This window comes from Lipomyces chichibuensis (genome assembly GCF_038497645.1).
Source record: "Lipomyces chichibuensis strain CBS 12929 unplaced genomic scaffold V1513scaffold_21, whole genome shotgun sequence".
NCBI classification, from domain to species: domain Eukaryota; kingdom Fungi; phylum Ascomycota; class Lipomycetes; order Lipomycetales; family Lipomycetaceae; genus Lipomyces; species Lipomyces chichibuensis.
The window spans coordinates 111,859-130,345 of NW_027117473.1; the positions used below are offsets into that span (position 1 = coordinate 111,859).

General features: G+C 45.7%; 6 protein-coding genes across 6 annotated transcripts; 4 read left to right on the top strand and 2 right to left on the bottom strand.

Annotated features, from left to right (window-relative positions):
* Positions 1–228: 228 nt before the first annotated feature.
* Positions 229–3,437, bottom strand: V1513DRAFT_465006 (Gar1/Naf1 RNA binding region-domain-containing protein). Its single transcript, XM_066900020.1, has 2 exons — positions 2,309–3,437; positions 229–2,257 (listed from the first exon to the last, which is right to left on the bottom strand). Exons 1-2 carry the CDS (start codon positions 3,332–3,334, stop codon positions 428–430), a joined length of 2,856 nt encoding a protein of 951 aa, XP_066752933.1. The 5' UTR covers positions 3,335–3,437; the 3' UTR covers positions 229–427.
* Positions 3,438–3,575: 138 nt separating this feature from the next.
* Positions 3,576–5,900, top strand: V1513DRAFT_446857 (Alg9-like mannosyltransferase family-domain-containing protein). The gene is made up of 4 exons (XM_066898330.1): positions 3,576–3,826; positions 3,898–4,049; positions 4,107–4,721; positions 4,778–5,900. The coding sequence occupies exons 1-4, from the start codon at positions 3,622–3,624 to the stop codon at positions 5,660–5,662; spliced, it is 1,857 nt and encodes a 618-aa protein (XP_066752934.1). The 5' UTR covers positions 3,576–3,621; the 3' UTR covers positions 5,663–5,900.
* Positions 5,901–6,309: 409 nt separating this feature from the next.
* Positions 6,310–7,816, top strand: V1513DRAFT_470842 (uncharacterized protein; the record flags this gene model as incomplete). The annotated part of the gene is made up of 5 exons (XM_066900148.1): positions 6,310–6,499; positions 6,554–7,051; positions 7,105–7,253; positions 7,307–7,483; positions 7,536–7,816. The coding sequence occupies 5 exons, from the start codon at positions 6,310–6,312 to the stop codon at positions 7,749–7,751; spliced, it is 1,230 nt and encodes a 409-aa protein (XP_066752935.1). The 3' UTR covers positions 7,752–7,816.
* Positions 7,608–9,780, bottom strand: V1513DRAFT_479787 (WD40-repeat-containing domain protein). Its single transcript, XM_066900312.1, has 3 exons — positions 9,591–9,780; positions 9,333–9,536; positions 7,608–9,280 (listed from the first exon to the last, which is right to left on the bottom strand). The coding sequence occupies exons 1-3, from the start codon at positions 9,696–9,698 to the stop codon at positions 7,970–7,972; spliced, it is 1,623 nt and encodes a 540-aa protein (XP_066752936.1). The 5' UTR covers positions 9,699–9,780; the 3' UTR covers positions 7,608–7,969.
* Positions 9,781–9,811: 31 nt separating this feature from the next.
* V1513DRAFT_446866 (uncharacterized protein) lies at positions 9,812–13,066 on the top strand. The gene is made up of 6 exons (XM_066898331.1): positions 9,812–9,962; positions 10,035–10,143; positions 10,205–10,365; positions 10,426–11,817; positions 11,871–12,234; positions 12,293–13,066. Exons 1-6 carry the CDS (start codon positions 9,960–9,962, stop codon positions 12,625–12,627), a joined length of 2,364 nt encoding a protein of 787 aa, XP_066752937.1. The 5' UTR covers positions 9,812–9,959; the 3' UTR covers positions 12,628–13,066.
* A 2,548-nt stretch (positions 13,067–15,614) lies between these two features.
* Positions 15,615–16,729, top strand: V1513DRAFT_121633 (uncharacterized protein). Its single transcript, XM_066894147.1, has 3 exons — positions 15,615–15,661; positions 15,713–16,164; positions 16,231–16,729. The coding sequence occupies exons 2-3, from the start codon at positions 15,956–15,958 to the stop codon at positions 16,445–16,447; spliced, it is 426 nt and encodes a 141-aa protein (XP_066752938.1). The 5' UTR covers positions 15,615–15,661; positions 15,713–15,955; the 3' UTR covers positions 16,448–16,729.
* The last annotated feature ends 1,758 nt before the right edge of the window (positions 16,730–18,487 follow it).

The window sequence follows — 18,487 nt, forward strand, 5'->3', positions numbered from 1 at the left end:
CAGCGGAGCTCCTAGCATTCTCGGGCAAGCCGCGCGTGATGCGATAATATCGGAGAAACATTTCGAGTGTGATTGCGGCAAGCCGAATAATGATAGCCAAGCGAGTAGACTACGAATTGACAATTGTTATAAGTTCGATCCGGAAACTCGTTTTCTAAAACTCCCGCTAAGTTAAGTTCCGGCGGGATTAGCAATACAGGTTGGCTGCCCAGAATTGTAGGGTCTGGTACCGAAAGCCCCCGCCATTGGAAAAGTATCGCCATCATATCACGCGTCTGATAATCGGTATATTCAAACACACACCAACTATCATTCTACAAGGTATACTTCAATATCAAATATTTACAGTAAATGAAAAAGCAAGTAGTACAGCAGATAGTATGCGGACGGACATAGTAAAAGTAAGACCAAGTTTATGAACTACGAATCACCGATTTCGCGGATCCCGAGGATCGCCACTATGTCGGTGGCCTTGGCCTTGATTCTGATTATCTTGTAGCATTCCTAGCAAATTCAACTGATATTGCGCCTGGGCAAAGGCGTCTTGCGAGCTTGATGGGCTCGGGCCTGGTGCTCGCTCAGGTGGCACTGAAACTATAGGCGATTGCTGTTGCTGCTGTTGTCGTCGAGCGTTCATCTGCATCTGTTGCAAGATTGCCTGAAGCTGCTGTTGCAACTGACCTTGAGTCTGATTTTGAAACTGGTTCTGTTGCTGAGGTGCAACCGGCAGAGGAGGCGCTTGAGCAGTTTGTTGCTGCTGTAAAACATGCTGCTGCTGTTGCTGAAGCTGCTGCTGCAGAAGAGCCAGATACGACGATTGTGGATCTGATTGCTGTTGTGGAGGGGGAGGTGGAGGTGGAGGTGGCTGATACTGCAATTGTAGCGGTCTGGGCTGCTGCTGCTGCTGCTGCTGTTGCTGCTGTTGTTGTTGTTGCTGCAACATGCCAGAAGCAAATTGCGCGAGAAAGGCCGGATTGACATGAGCACCAGGTGGGAGTCTCTGGGCAATATTCTGGAAGTCCTGCTGGCCATATGGAGGGTGAGACTGAGGTGCCTGTTGTGGTGCAGGTGCCTGTCCATTGAAGTACGGGCTAATGCTCGGAAGTTGCTGCAGAAACGAGGCAGTATTCAGATCCTGCAGCATAGGCTGTGGCAACCCTTGCAGATGTGAAGGTTGATATGGACCAGCATTGGTTTGTGCTGGGGAATTCGATTTTGCCTTCCCTGGTCTACCATCACGCTGCAGAAGATATTCACGCGCTCGAAGTTCCTCCTCACGATGTCTCTGCCGATTTGCTCTGTCTTTATCTCGACCCCTTTCACGTGCTTTTTCTGCATCCCATCGCCTTTCATCGCGCTCATGCCGCTCTTTCTCCTCTTTCCTTTTCCTGCGTCTACGACGCTTCTGGCTGTTCGTTAATGCGTCCCCAGAGTGGGACAATACAAGCGAACGAGAACCATTACTGGGTGGTGGAGACTGGGAGTCGCGATCAGCAAACAATACATCTTCGGCTGTAGGTCGCGAGCCCATTACGGAAGCCTCATTATTTGGCCGCACTTTCGGAAACGTGGGCGAGTGACTCATTAGAAGAGACGTCGGCCTAGCGAGAGGCTTATACGGCTCATCGTCATAACTTCGTGGAGCTCTGGGGGCACCTCTAGGCACTGCAATCGGAGACCGCGACGGTTTATCAGTGTCCTTAACATCGTCGACATCCTCACTCTTCGAATCTCCATATCCGTCCTGGTTAGACTCATAATTATTATATGCAGATGCGACTTTCAGGGCTGATGGCGGCGGAGGTACTGGAATCTGTGATGCAAGCTGATCTAAGAAATCTGTGTCCTGACCAGCCAAATCAGCAAAAGAATATGGTTCCGTACTAGCAGGAACGGGAAGGGCTTGAGACGGTCTTGGCATCGTAGGAGACTGAGTTGCATCCAAATTCTGATTTACTTGGTGAGGGTCCTTTATATGAGCTGCTCGCTTGCGTGTGTCCTTCTGTCGGCGTTTGAATTCGGCCTCAGCGTCATCATCCGAAAATTCCTGCTCATTCTCGTCAACCTCCTCATCATTCCAATTGCTAGCATCGCTGCCCTTCAATGCTTTGATTGCGGCAGTGAAAACAAAAGTGCTAAACCGGGGAACATAGAAGACCTCCTTGTTGATATGCGACAAATAATTAGATGCTTCTGAGTCAGTGTTGAACTTTACGGAATAGATTGGCTTCTGAACAGGACCAAGTGTCTCATAAACCTATGATCTCAGTTAGTTCATGTTTTTAAATAATTAGCAACACTATCGTACCCTTCCGAATGGGCTTCGGTCACTAAATACAAGAATGGAATCTTGATCTAAGGCCTGATATTCGCCAGACGTAAGCGCTTTCACAATTACCGTCTTTCCCACGACACGCTCTATCACACCGAGCTTCTCGATAGGCTCCGTGGGCGATATATCCACATCAACGGGCTTAACTGGAACCTCCACGATCTCATTCTTTGTGCGCAGTGGTCCAGTATCCATCTCTTCTTCGTCAATATCATCTTCATCTGTTCGAGTGGAAGTAGCAGGTACAGCGTTGTCCTCGTCCTCCGAGCTCGAACTGGATGCCGACGAAGACTCCTCTATCTCACCCTCATCCTGACCATTTTCGGCCTCAGTGTCCATGTCCGCAGTGTCTGCTGCCTCTATCTTGATAGCTGTGACCCGGCCAGCATCCTTTACATCACTGCCACCGGTAGTCGCAGGGGCCCCGCTCTCAGCTTGCTCAGCTTGAGGCTCGTCAATCACAAAAGGATGCGGGACCTGGGTCAACACGACATCATCGCCCGCAATTTCCTGACTTGCTTGGCCGTCGTCGTTTTCATCGGATTCGTATCGTACTGATGCGTTAGGATTCATTAATGCCGCCTCGAAACTCGACGAGGCGAGGGCAACAATTTCATCTGCTTCTGGCGACTGAATCGCCGCAAGCGTCACATCCGTGGCCGAGGGCACATCATCTTCAATCACGGACGGCGCTACTACATAATGAGTCTCAGATTCTGCTCGAATCGAATCTCTTTCAGCGCCCTCTTGCCGTTCACACACTGCGGGCTCAGCCAGCGTCCTGTCTTCGACTTCCATGCCGGCTGTGTCCTCGCGATGTGCCTCACCGTCCCGCGTTGGTTCCGGTAAGTCTGGAGCCGCATTACTGAACGGTACCGCTACAATAATTGTATCTCCTAGATCGTCCGCTTCGGCTGCTGGTATTGGAACAGGAGCCGAGGGTTCTGGGATTGACACTAGCGCCGACGCCTCAGATAAGACGGGCAACGGAGTAGAATCCATATCTTCCAGTTGTATTCGCTTAGAGAGTGTGCATTACAGCACTAGGAGAAGTGAATTGTATCAAAAAATTTGACTGATCAGATGCGGATGGATTATTTTTTAGCCCGCGACAAATCGCAAAAATCTGCCACCGCTAAACTTCGCTGGAATGGATTCCACATTCCCAGTATTGGTGTTACGCCTGCCGTGACCATAACTACGTACTAGTAATGTTGGGCTCTACCACCATCAACGTGCTTATTGCAGCAATAGTCTTTGCATGCAATTTAGATTCACATTTCCCCCTCATGACTGACGTGGTAAAGAATATATCAAAGCATCGAAAGCCGGTGTCAACGCCTGTTTCGGAGCTAGCTGAGGATGAAGGCTTGGATCCAAGATCAGGGCTAGAAGGACCTGCGGGAGCCGCAAATCTCACGATTGCATTTGCAATTGTTGTGGCAATTCGCACAATATGTGCTCATTATAGTATTATTCCAGACTGCGATGAAGGTACGACCGCTTGGATAAGTGACGCTAATCGGGGGCCCATGTTTGGGGAGAAGAGTATCTGACGGACTTAGTGTTCAATTACTGGGAACCAACCCATTATCTTACACATGGATTTGGTCTGGAGACGTGGGAGTATTCGCCTGATTATGCTATTCGTAGTTGGGCCTATGTTGGCGTACACAGTGCCATAGTGTACATATGTCGACTCCTGGGCATGTCGGAGGTACGGATCAACGGATCAATGAGTTGTCGCTATGATCCCTATAACTAATTGCTCTAGGCTAATCTATTTTTCGCGGTACGGACATTCCTTGGGTCATTTTGTGCATTCTGCGAAGTAAACTTATACGGTTCGATATGGCGTAATATATCCTCGAGAGTAGCAAAATTGTTTCTAGTATTTTCGGTTGGTGCGGCAGGCATGTTTCACGCGTCAGTAACTTTCCTGCCGTCGTCATTTTCGATGTATTTCACAATGCTCGCCTTTTCACATCTATTGGATGACAAGGCTCTCTACGCCCCTCAGGGTGCTCTATTCATGTTCGCAATTAGTGGGATTCTGGGGTGGCCATTCGCGCTGCTAATTGCTGTTCCATTCCTGTTGAACTTGGTATGGACAGTGTTTGTGAATCCCCAGCGGCGACGCACGATATACGGAATTTCCAAAGTCATTGAATACTCCTTAGTCCTTCTGGTAGTAGTGGTGGCCATTGATTCTTTTGCATTCAAGAAACTGCAGATCGTGGCGCTCAATATTGTTCTGTATAACGTATTTGGGACCGAAGAGACTGGACCTAATATTTTCGGCACTGAACCATGGACATACTATGTCTCGAATTTAATACTGAACTTTAATGTCATTGCATTCCTCGCGTATGCTGCCATTTTTGTGTGGGTCAGTTCTGTATTTGTTTTCTTTTGGACTGCGGGGGTGGAACTGACTTCGTCAAGATTATTCGGAGCACCGTCCCTTCATCAAAAGCTGTCATTTACCCTTACATTAGCAGTGGAAAACTTTTTATCATTATTTTTCCATTATTCTTGTGGACCGTCATTTTTTTTGCTCAACCACACAAAGAAGAGCGATTTTTCTATGTAGTGTATCCGCTACTGTGTCTCAATGCAGCAATAGCGTTTGATACTTTTGTTGCCATTTACAAGACTGTGCTGGGAAAATTTGGATTTCCAAAATCTGTCATTGCTGATTGGACATCTTGGATGCAGGCTCTACTCCTCTTGTTAGCAATCGTCCTCTGGTATTCGAGGATGTTGGCACTACATTCATTCTACTACGCCCCTTTGGAGGTATACGGAGGTCTATTCAATGTCACTACGGTATCTGGTAGTGTGGCTTCTTCATATCCGTTGAATGTGTGCGTAGGTAGAGAATGGTACCGATTTCCGTCGTCCTACTTCCTTCCAGAAAATATGCGATTGAAATTCATTAAGAGCGATTTCAATGGAATGTTACCTACAGAATTTGCTGAAGGTGTCAGTTGGTATGAAGGAACCTCCTTGAGTCCGGAGGGACTCAACAATGAAAATCGGGAAGAGACAAGTTTCTACTTAAGCATCAACGAATGCGATTACCTTGTCGACTCCAACTTTACTACGCCAAATCGAGAAGGAACTTTTGAAAAACAGTTTATTTCTGATGTCGAGAATTGGGAGATTGTTCAATGCGCACCATTCTTGGATAGCAATCATAGCACCCTTTTGGCGCGAGTTATAAAGCTTCCTGATTTTATTGAGAGCCTGATTCCTGCGAAAGCGACGTACTTCCATCGTGAATGGACCGCGTATTGCTTATTAAAGAGCAAAACAAAGTCAACGTGAGGATGTGTATCATATGTATATATTTATGTGTATTATTAGGCAAAATGTGTGGTTATAAATGATCAGCACCCACCAAATTTGGCAAAAAATGATTAAAAATAAAAGCCACTTGTTGATTCAATTGTGAGTGTGCGTATAACGCTTAACTAAAGCTCACGTACGTGAACAAGCAAGCACGAATGTCGTCTGATATTGTGAGAAATTTATATGGTTTATATGGATAATATGGTATCCCATATAAATTTATAATAATATAGTTAAACAAAGCACTGGCCTTATTATCGGAGCATCTCTTGTTCTGGGGTATCTCCAGCCTCGAACACGGACCCGAACACCTGTACGCGAACATTCAAGATAAAACCCCTGGCATTGCCAAAAAAGGCAAAGAGATCCCTTGAAACCACGTGACCAAGTGTAATCCTCCTCGGGGTCCGAGCCGCATTAACGTTGAATTTCTCCTAATCGAGGTAAAACATGCCTTCAGCGAACAGCGCCGAGCGGGCCTATTTGAAGTCGGGTTCACATTACTCTCTCTGCGCCTCATGCGAGGCTGAATCGGGAACGATTGGTTTCTTCGTGTTGCCAATATTTATATTCTTGCTGTTCCGTCCCGAGTATTAGACGGTCACTGAGCACAGTAACGAGCAATGGGTGTCATCACGGATGTTGCTGACTATCTTAGGGCCACCGTGCCTAAAGAATTCCTGGGGGGTTGCATGGCCGTGATCTTTCTCCTGCAGATATCGCGTATTGCCTGGAAATTTTTTTTCTTCTCTGAACAGCGAAAACTAGCTATAGCTTCGGAGTCTTCGCGTAAAAATTTAGATAAGTCTCGAAGTATGTCGTCACATGGACTAAATTATTGTAAATCAACTAACTTTCGTGTTGTAGTATGGACGGCAGTAGATTTCAAGACCCCTACTCCCGAGCGGTATCCGAACTGGGACGTCAATGAAACCAAGCCTCTTCCATACCGTCCGTTCAAACATAATTATCATGTCACCATGGGGATCCGCAATATGAACTGGGACGACTGGATTGAGCTCGACAACGAATTCTTGAAATACCACAAACGCAAATGCGAACGCTTGGCTGAACGAAGGGAAAAGCTCGTCATTACAGCACCTGATGCATATGACGCTGCCATAGAACTTCTGGAGGAGTTTAGAGAATGGCTACCTGCACGCTACCCGACCATGTTCAAGCGTACAGATGTTGGAATTGATAACTTGGTTACGGGCGAGAGCTTCAATATCGTTGAGCGGCCCTTGAGGGACAATGTTGATCCTATGGAAATTGCGGCCAAACTTGTTCAAGATGATCTAGCCATCATGATGCCAGGTGAAGACGGGCAGTATTACTTGAAATCGGCGTGTATTTTGTTGGCAGGTATGTATCGGTACCTGATGATAAATAATTGCGCGTATTAAAGTATTTACTAGGATTCTGGAGACTAACTGATAAGTTCGGAATGCCTCTGTCAGAGATCCACACGTCTGGCGATGTCCCTCAATTCAAGGAAAAGTTACAAATGTCCATGGAGAGATTCTTTGTCCGGATGCGAGTCGATAGGCCAGTTGTGAGGAACAACGTAAGCAAATACAGTCTAATTGTCTCTGGGCGTGAATGCTAACCACTTGTCAGTATTTCCTTCAAACTGACGACGATTTAGGATGGTCTACTGCAATTGGACCTGAGGATAATGACGACATTGGATGGGATGCGGCTGAACATGCCCATGATATTACCAAGATGCACTTCCGATCCGAGAGACAATCGCTTCGCCGACTTCCTAAATCTGGGGGCATTGTTTTCACAATTGTGAGTGTTATTGTTTTTGTCTCTCCGACCTTAATATTGAATAGTCTTATAGCGTACGTACTTCGTACCGATTACCGAAATTGCAAAGGAGCCATATGTTCCTGGTCGCCTTGCTGACGGTATCCGAGCTTGGAGTGACGATGTTGCCCGGTATAAAGGCAGGCGAAAGTTCGACAACATCGTAATTGATTATTTAGACGAGCAGCACAAGAAACAATTAGAAGCAGGTTTGGTTTTGGATGAAGAGCCAAGCCAGTATCCTTTCTAATAGACATGGGACATTTCGTAACGGCTCTTCAGTTTCTGAAGACAGATCGGTATATAGAATTTTGGTCACATCTGCCCTTATCAATTTCAATAGATATACACAAACTATCATACAGAGATGCCGTAGTGATGCCGTAGTGCGAATAATACTATTTTCCATTCCTGACAGACTGAGTCCATACAAACTTTTGCGCATTATCATTACAACCAACGATGCATCTATTTTGACTTTCCAAACCGCGCAAGCGCAGGACCTAATTTTCGCTCTTCGACTGGCAATCCTTTCCGCCTCTTCAAGTTGTTTTGACGCATTCCCTTCTCCCTCTCCAAAGCAGCCTCAACGCGTAACTTCCGCTCGTCAATAACATTCTTCGATTTCTTTCGCAAATACCGACGAAGCGCAGAGTTCTTTCCCCGCATCTTGGCCTTCGGTTGTAGTTTAGCGTCAGCATCGTTGATCTTCTTATCAGTCTCGCCTGTAGTCTCCAGGACAAGAGCTTGTTTTCGTTCGTCAGGCGCACGAGGATCAACGTTGCCGATGAAGTTAGGGTCCAGTGCAATCATCTCCGGCTTTAACTTGTTGAGTAGACCATGAACCTCGGCTTCTCGTCGCTGCTGAAGCGTTTCATACGGATTAATCTCCAGCGCATCGAAGTTTGGCTCGCCTGCCCCTGGCACAATTAAACTAGTGAACCCCTCGTCGTGGCCAAACCCAAGAAGATCATCAAACGGACAAAAACGGACGTCGTTGACCGTTGATCCAGGACTTAAATGCGTCATATATGGTGATTTTTGTTTTGTTCGGAAAGCATCTTTCCAAATAGTAACATGCGGTCCCCAACTTACAGCTAGAAGCCCTCGATCACTGATATCCAACGACGTCGGTGGGGTAGGTGTATAATATGCGTGAACTTCTTTGTACATTCGAACATCCCAAATCTTTAACTGACAATCCGCTCCAGCTGTGGCCATATAACGTCCGCCTCGATCAACGGAGATCGCTCGAACTGGTCCCTTGTGCGACAATATTCGCACAAGTGCCGTGGAGGTGCTTGGAGCCCAAAGCGAGACCGTTCCATTGGTGTGTCCAAGGTGAATAATAGCGTTGTACGGATTCAGTGTCATTGAAGTTGTCGGTCCCATCTTCGTTCGGAACTCACAGACTGATTCGCCAGTAGAAACATCCTGATACTTCAACCAACCAGCATTACCGACCGTCGCCAACAAGAAATGATACGGCAGAAACTCCATATTGGTTACCTCAATATGCTTCTTTAGGCAGTGAATTTCAGTGCCAGACTTATCATAAATGTAAACATATTTCTTCTGAGCTATTGCAAAATACTGATCGTTATGTAGATATTTAACGTCACGAATTGTCTCGTTGACGTGTAACTCAGTATCCAGAGTGCCCTCTCGGAAATCAAAGGCCGCGACATGCCCTTTTCGTCCGCCTAATAGTAATTTTCGGCCATTTCGCATATAGTCGATTTCATATGGACCAAAGTGCTCTAGTTTAAGTTCAAATCCCTATCCATCGTGTCAGATCACATCTTTCTTCTCTTAAACAGCGAAATCAAACCTTATGGGCCGTTGTAACGTCAACATGCTTTAGTAATTCATCTTGAGTAAATTTATATGTCTTTTCCATCCCCTCGGCTTCTAAGAAGCCCGCGTCTTCCTGCAGTAGCAGTTCCGTAGATTTGGCTGCTCGAATTGCATCTTTGTACCTTTGATCTGTCCTCTTAACATTTGCCCGCAGTTTTCGGTCCTTAATTCTGACATTCTTTTCTTGTTCTTAGCATCAACTCAACTCGTGAAGTACCACATGTAAAATTACCTTATTTGTCATAGTCCTGCTATAAATCGATCCGTAGATATCTAATCCAGCATTTGTCGTTCCAGCCCCCGTATGACCTATACGTTCTGGCGTTTCAACCGCAGACATATTTCAACTCCTATCCAACTAGTCAAAATAAAGTGGATGGGTCCAATTCGTTGTCTGGTATAAGTGAATTATCACCGGTTTGATGATCCGAGAAATTTTACAAAAATTCGGCCGGTCATGTCCAGTCGCCGCACCGTCGGAAGCCCATACCCCACTCTTTTCTCCCAATGGAACAAAAAAAATTTAATTACTACTGACCAAAAAGTTCTAGGCGAGAAGCATCCACTTATCCGCAGACGACGTCTTGAATCATAAGCTAAGATGGTGAGCTATTTGTGCCTGAGAACTTGTTGCTAGTGCAAAAATTTGGTGACTGACGGGTTTGTTTATTGGAAGGATATCGGCAAGATGATGGCACACCATCATCGGTCATCTCTGAAAAAGAACCACAAAGCTTTTAAGACTAAACATGCCAGCAAAAGTGCTTTAAAAGCAAAAACTAAAGGTATTTTGATTGTCGACTGTGTCTGTGTGATTTTGAATTTTGCAGTTGACAAATGTAATAGGCAAGGTCGAGAAGTCCACCACCCAGCAGCGCAAGCCAAAGCATTCTGCAAATAAGCTAGAGCGGAGGAATAAAGCCAAGCAGATAATGCTCAGCAAGAAAGAAGAAGTTGAATTGAATAAGAAATTTTTCGATGGACGAAGGGGAGCTCCTAGGATCGTGGTGCGTATATGGCAATGTCAGATCCAGAATTGGGACTGATTTTTTTTTTTAAAATTGCAGGCTGTGATCCCACTGTGTCCAGATGTAGACGCCGCCGAGGTTGTCAGAAATCTGAACAAGAGTATCGATTCCGACGTAGATGTTCCATATCATGGTGTCTTCACAACTTCAATTGACCGATTTCGGCAGAAGATTCAGTATATCGTCTCGCCACGACAGTTCACCTCCATCATCGACGCCGCGCAGGTAGCTGATTTCGTCGTCTTTGTCCTATCGGCAAAGCAGGAAGTTGACCATTTTGGTGAGACTTGCTTGCGCAGTGTTGTCGCTCAGGGTGTTTCTACCGTGTATTCCGTCGTACAACACTTGACTGAAGTCGAGTCAACTAAAATGCAAACCGAGTTACGCAAATCACTATTGTCATACATGACGCATTTCTTTGCGGAACAGGAGAAAATATACGATTTGGATAATCAACAGGAATGTCTCAATGTTATTCGATCCGTATGCCAGCAGTTTCCCAAGGGCATTCAGTGGAGAGATAGCAGGGCGTATGTTCTTGCGGACCGAGCATGGTACGACAAGAGTGCTGAATCGAATATCGGTGGGACATTGGTAGTTGAGGGGGTTGTGCGAGGACAGAAATTGAACCCGGATCGTCTAGTTCATATTCCTGGTTTTGGCGATTTCCAGATTGATAAGATTTGCGCTGCGGTGGACGCAGCGCACGATTACTCAATGGCGATTGATGGTGACGCTACCTCCCAATTCGCTGGTAATTTTACGGCATTGCCAACGGTGGACCAAGATGAACTTGATGAATACGCTCCGGAAGAGGAATTGCCTGAGGCCGGTTTGGGAAATGACTACGAAGAGCCAGAAATGCAACGTGGTGTGAGATTAGACGACCACTTTTATCTTAGCGATGATGAAGAACAAGAAGCGCGGACATTGAAAGACAAGAACCGTATTCCGAAGGGAATGTCTGAATATCAGGCTCGATGGATTATCGAGGAGAACTCTGACGACGAGTACGACGACGGTGACATTGCAAGCAGTAATGGTGGAGATGATCAGATGATGGAACTTGATGGCGACGATGCTCTCTCTGTTGCTCCACCTGCTACAGAGTATGGTGTGACAGAGATGGATGCGCAAAGTGAGATGTTTGTTGATTTGTCGGCAGAAGAAGAAGCCCGACAACTCAAGGAGTACCGTGAACGAGAGAAACAAGACACTGAGTTCCCAGACGAGGTTGAGCTCCCTCCGGAAGTAAGCGCGAAGGAGCGATTCGCGCGATATCGTGGTCTCCGGAATCTGAGGACCAGCGAGTGGGATGTTGAGGAGAAGGATAGCAGGACTCCAGAAGATTGGAGTCGATCATCTAGATTCCAGAATTTCAGAGCCACTAGAAATAGGGTTCTCAAGGAGGCGAAGGCCAATGGTGTTCCGGTAAGTTTGATGATGGAGTCTCATCTGCAATGACTTTGCTTACGATTTACTAGGCAGGAACTCGTGTTCTCGTCTATATTCGTGCTCCAGAAGATGTAATGAGAGCCGCTTCCAATAAGTCATTATTCTCAATTTTCGCCCTTCTCAGATATGAGCATAAAAAGGTCGTTCTCAATGTTTCTGCTACTCCAAACACCGAATACGAAGAGCCCATTCCGACCAAGGACTCGCTCATATTACAAGTCGGTGCAAGACGCTACAATGTCAATCCACTATTCTCGGAAAGTGGAGTCACCCCAAACAACGTTTACAAGCTCGAACAATTCCTTCATCAGGGCCGTACTGCTGTTGCAACTATGGTCGCACCAGTATCATTCGGCAATACCCCAATCCTGTTCTTAAAAGAGACTGGAAAAGGTAAGCGGACTCGTTTTTTTTTTTTAGCCGTAGGAGATAGCTGGCTAATAATATGAAGGTATTGAACTTGTTGCATCAGGTAGTGTCGAGGATGCAGACCACCGCAGGGTGCTTGCCAAACGTATCATTCTTACAGGTTATCCCTACAAGATCCACAAACGTCTCGTCACGTTGCGCTACATGTTTTTCAACGCAGAAGATATTGCATGGTTCAAAGCAGTTCCACTATTCACGAAGATGGGGAGATCGGGATACATCAAGGAAAGCATTGGAACTCATGGCTATTTTAAGGCCACGTTCAATGGACCTATCAATCCGCAAGACACCGTTGCCATGGCGCTTTATAAACGAGTTTGGCCGCGTCAATCGGAATTATGGACGGTTGATTATTAGAGGGGATTGTTTGTTTCGTTGCATGTATTTCTGAATGGATTATAAAAAGTATCTTGGTTGTATTTTATTGTTTGATGGGGCTAATAGGAATTATCGGGACGGACGAAATATACAGTTCGCGATGTTATTGCGTTTGGGATTTTGTAAGAACGGTTGCTCATAGCAATGAAATTCACAAACACCGTGGAGTGTCCGCAGAGATTTTGTTAAGTTGCGACTTGCACGTTGGTCTGCGCGGAAACAGCATATACGTCTCCATGCTAGCTGGAATCTCAAAATTGGCATGTGGGTTGGTGAATCGCTTTGTAACATAATGCGGCGGCATATATATACTGTTTACTGATTGATAGATTTGTGTTCACTGTGAGATAAGTAAACTGACGTGTGCTGAGATAAATATCCCTCGATGGGTACGATATGGCAACTTGCCCATCGATCTCCGGTGTTGCTTTGACGGGTCGGCGACCATCAAGATAACCCCGCAAGCAGCCTAGGACCGCATAATAATATACCAAGGCCTAAAGTTGCGAATAAGTGTACGCGGCACATCCTCCATTCACGCTGTCCTCAATTCCGGAATTGGCAGGCAAAGACGGCGTTCGTCACATAAATTGGATGTCAGTGCGAACATATCCTCAAGATGTATTTTTAGAGTTTACGGATCTCGTAAGAACCAATATAGTCCTTCTGTAACAAAAACATACAAGCTTCCTAAATTACTAACATTCAGCAGAGCTGATCTAAATGCTATTTTAGTAATACAGAGCTTCGCAAATTAGCGGAACAAAAATTTTGAGCGACGGCAGCGTTACACTCACTGCTATTACACTTACCACCTATGTGACTGGCCCGGCCAGCGGGGAAGCAATCTTACTGGAAAGTGATTACAAATTCTCCGGATTTTGGTTGGATCGCACATGTACCAAAAAAATTTGAAGTTGATCCATATTTTCGGCGCTCTGATAAGCAGATATGGCTTGCCAACAACAATAACGGCCTGTTGCAGAGCCCCTTCGTTGTGGCGCCGCGTTCAGATCGTATTGCTAAAAAGGCGGCGATCGGTCTGCTGCGATTGATGATTTTTCACAGCGGCTTCCAAATGCCAATGGATAGATTCTCCGATACTTCCGAGACACAGCAAGGAATACTGGTGAGTGGAAGCTAATCTGTGTGCTGGCTAGTTGTAGTGGCGCTTGATCAGGAATGTGAATTAATTTCAAGCTACAAGGGAGGGCAACTTCACCTTCGAGTGCCGTCTGCCCTTCGACGCTAGGGCCGCGTTTTATTAAATGCCATTCCACAATTTTTCCTAGGCGTAGATACAGAAAAAGGCAAGGAGGATAAGGGTACAGGTACTTATGGTTGCCCGTTAACGTTTAGATGTCAGTGAACATGCTTGTGTGACAGTCGCTGCGAATTGACCAAACCGTCATGCGAGTAACGACTAATTCAGTAATTAATACATCATAAGGAGTATAAATTAATTTGCAACGCAAACAGCAGAGAACGGATGACGCGAATTAGAAACCCATACAATGTGGCAAGTGCTGTCAACGTACAAGGTTCGAAAAGCGAAAGACGCGTCGCGTATCATTCCTTAGTGGGTGAAAAGCCCCTTTGCTGCCCTTAACCCCTCTTTCCACGCGTCACCCACGCGCTCTCGGCTTGTTGCGGGAATAAGAAACCTTAATCGACACAGAGAGATTTAACCGCAAGTCGATAAACTCTAACTAGTATGCGCATTCATTGGAAGGTTAGAAGAGCCTTAACCCCGGTAACATCAAGTAGAAACAAACTGCTGCTATGCCCGATCGAGCCACATTACATTGTATGTAAGGTATTATGCTGAGTCTGATGCGGAACAAATCGGATTTCTTTTGCACCTGTAAATCAGCCTGTATGGCGGTCCCGGATAACAGTCTACAGGCAGATTGATGCCAAAAAAATTTTAACCTGGCAATTTGAAATTTACTATAATGGCCATTATATAGTTGGCCTTTATTTTCATAACGAAGACAGCAACAGATATCAGTAAGAATACCATCTTGTCTTAGACAGAATCTGTTTTGGGCACATGCAATATAGAGATTACCTATTTAGGTAGACGGCGTTGTTTAATGCATACCGTATCTGTATTTTCCGGGTAATGAGCAAGCGAACGATTGAGTCGCAGAACCGCGATAAAAAAAAATTTTCGACTAGGCTAAAAGAAGTGTGTTCGGGTGATTTCACGAACACGACGTTAATCGCCACTTTTGTTATCCCACAAGAGAACAGCGGTGTATATGTGACATGTAAACAAATCTTCCAACGATGACTTCATGATGACGGATGGGATCGTCGATATCAATTTAAAGGAATATGGAATGACAGCTGGAGTAGAGTTGCGACAGTATTTGCTTTCTGTTCGTTTGGATTATATACGCCACTTCACTGACTAGAAGAACCCTATATAGATATTCCATGTTACGTATTATGACTGTGGTTATATGCGAACTATTAAATTATCTCGCAAGTCGACATTCGTTCGACAATACTGAACAAATTAGGGCCAGGTCTGATGATGGACTTTAGGTCATCGATTGCCCGGAGGCAGCTGTAAGTTTAGGCCAAGCATGCGGCGCCAAATTGGAAGGTGGTGGACGATCGGACAGGCCGTATCAATGCATTTTTAAGCTAACTAATTATGGACATAAGGGCCATTGGATCGCAGTAAGGTTGAACCCCTCTAAATTTAGCTCGATAAGGTTGCCATCCATATGAAATACTCTTTTCTTCTCAAAGATTTTGGGCTACCTCCATTGGCGGAAGAGAGGGAACTTAAGAGAAACGACTACCCTGCCCTTTCTAACGTCTTCAATGCTGAGTGAACGTCCACAATTCAGAAAATCAAGCGGAGAGCGTAGATATCTTATAATAGGATTTCGGACATAAACTTGAAGCCGAAAGAGGAATTCACACGCCAATGCAGCAAAACAAGCAAGGAAGCGAAGCCTCCGGATCTAGCTAGATCCAAAATACAGCTTATGCAGCAGTAAGAGGGCTTAATGTGCATACTCACGCATGACGCTAACTGCCAAAATAGTCCCACGCCCGGACCCCAAGCGAGCCACTAAGCAAGACATCCCACCTTTAGCTCTCCCTTTTTTCCACTGACCTGCTCGTCTCTCTTAACTCCCCCCCATCAATTAACAACATATATAGAGGCACTCCCGTGCTCATCCTCGTTCTGTTTTTTTTTTTTTCCATCCACGCTCGTTATCTAACACCTGCTTTTTTGCTCAGCTTTCCCACCCAAGTCACTCGCTTTATATAAACAAACAGCAAAATGAAGTTCACCGGTATTATCTCCGCTGCCCTCCTCCTCGCCTCCGCTGCGTCTGCTGCCTTCATGAACGGCACCACCACCACCCTTGCGTACGAGACCACTACCACTGAGGTCGTTACCGCCTACACTACCTACTGCCCCTACCCTACTGTTGTTGTTGAGAACAACAAGACCTACACCGTCACCGAAGCTACCACCCTCACCATCACGTATGTCCCACGCGTGAATTTTTTTTGTGTTCTTGGCTGTATTTAGTCCGACTAACATCTCTTTAGCAACTGCCCTTGCACTCGTACCTCGGTCTTCACCACCACCACCATCACCGTTTGCCCGTGCACCAAGACCTCTACCCTCACCACCGCTACTCCTTCCACCGTCAAGAACCACACTTCCACTGCTCCTATTGCGACCTTCACCGGTGCTGCTAACAAGGCCCAGGTTGCCGGTGGTGCCGTCGCTGGTGTTGTCGCCCTTGCTGCTTACCTTTTGTAAGTTAGTGGTGTGATGATGGGGTGATGGTGCCGGGTTGTTTGGGTTGTTGGCTATGTATACCATTTAATACCTTAGTTCTTACGGAAAGCGTTCTCTTGGCTAGCGGGTACTGGCGAGCACAGTTGTACATATGAACTATGCGTTCAGCGATGGATTGGCATCGAAAGGTTGTATGTGTATACTGGGTTTGGGCTTCGGTTTCACGGCACTTGTAAAGTTTGGCTATAAACTAGAGGATAACGATAGGAAAGGAAGGACTTTTTGTGTTTTAATGTTCGGAGAATAATTTTACAGATATTGTTTTGCATTATGTTAACTAGATGTAATCTTTTTTCAATTTGATACAATGTGTACTTCCTTTCTGATTTGGTATAGAAGTGAGTTATTACTCTTAGTTTAATTAACAAGAGAGCGATTTTGTTCGTTGCGAATGTATACTATGTTAATTAATAATAATTAAATAAGTGTGGTTCTCTCATGTATGTGTTTATATTTTTCCTATGCGAGAATCCTGTTCAGTGACTGAGTCTTTTTATCTTGAATGCAAAAATAAATTGGATGGCGACGGGCCGTGCAGTGAGTCTTCAATGTCTGAGCTTGTTTACTTCTTTTGCGCGGTCCCATCGATGATGACTACGCCTAAATGGCACACGACGGGAACTACAAAAGTGGCGAATAACTGGCTCTATCTTTTTGCGGTGGCGAAGGATGTTGAATGCGTTGTATCATACAATGAAGGGGTGGTTTCGTTGTGTGTTTGTTGCGGTCATTCCTTCGATAAATTCTGCTGATCTATCGCTTTGATTGCGGGATGTCGCTTGCTTTAGTTAATTAGGTTTAGGATAAGCTACCGGCTGAGTTCATTTCTTAGAAGTATATATGGCGCACAGCAACATCGCTGAGCAGAACATTCCATTGCCCGGGCGACCTAAAAATGGCTCATTGCAGATCAATGGTCCTCCCTCTAAGACAATCTGTATCCAGCGATGATGTGATAAGGATCTATCAGAGTCGTCCCCGCTAGATGCTGTGCGCAGTCAATTGGCTGGATAGATTACTGTATTGTCCGACTGGAACGGCAGCAGCAGCAGCAGCAGCAAGTGGGCAGGCGAACTGTTCGCTAACGGAGTTACTACTATTATTCCAGCATTGGTTTAAGTGGTTTAACTACAACTGTCTTTTAGTTTACCAGTTCTAGCTTGGCTCAATGCGCAGAAAAAGCACGAGAGGAATGCTGACTAGTGTCAGAAAAGGTATAGCGTGAAGAGTGCCAACTTGGAGGTAACTTCTTGGGAACATCTTCCAATTGGGTCCGCCCAATCTTCCCAGAAGTAGTCTAGCCTAGCGGCGCAGACCTTTTGTTGATCGCTAGTCCCAATCGGAGAAGCCCCAATACTTTGGGTATGATTACATCGACGAAGTTGCTGCAGTTTCGTCTCGGGTGGTGCATTGCTAATTTTTGAGTTTCGAACACTTTTGCGAGATGAGCAGGCCCAAAGAGTATATATTGAAATTTTGACATCATATCAGCGTCATAGCTCAGTTTGTATCCAACTCATCATTACTTTAGTGAATTCTCTTTGAATTGATTAGAAATCGGTAAAAGATATCAGCAAACACAAACAAACTCACATAGACTCCCACCTCGCAAATACCGCAGACCAGCCCTACTATAAAACCAACCATCCTCTGATATCTCCGGGAGAAAACGTCTATCGCAGAGTTGCTATCTCATGCGTCAACTTCAATCATCGTGTCGAGTCCCCGCGTGGTCGCCAGGGCAGGTTACTAATATTAATAAAGGCATTAAACTGAATTGGGTCTATATGCACTTAGAGAGCACTCTGGTTGCAGCTTTATCCATTCGCTGCATAGGAGAGCTTGGCTTGTTTTGGTAACTTACAAACTGCGGGTGTTTTTGACTTTTGAACGAAGGAACATCTCTTCTGTGTATCATAGTCCCAAAGACGCACTGCCTCCTACTAAATTAATGGGGGCGGGGGGGGGGGGCGGGCGGGGGGGGGGGCGGGGGGGCCGCGG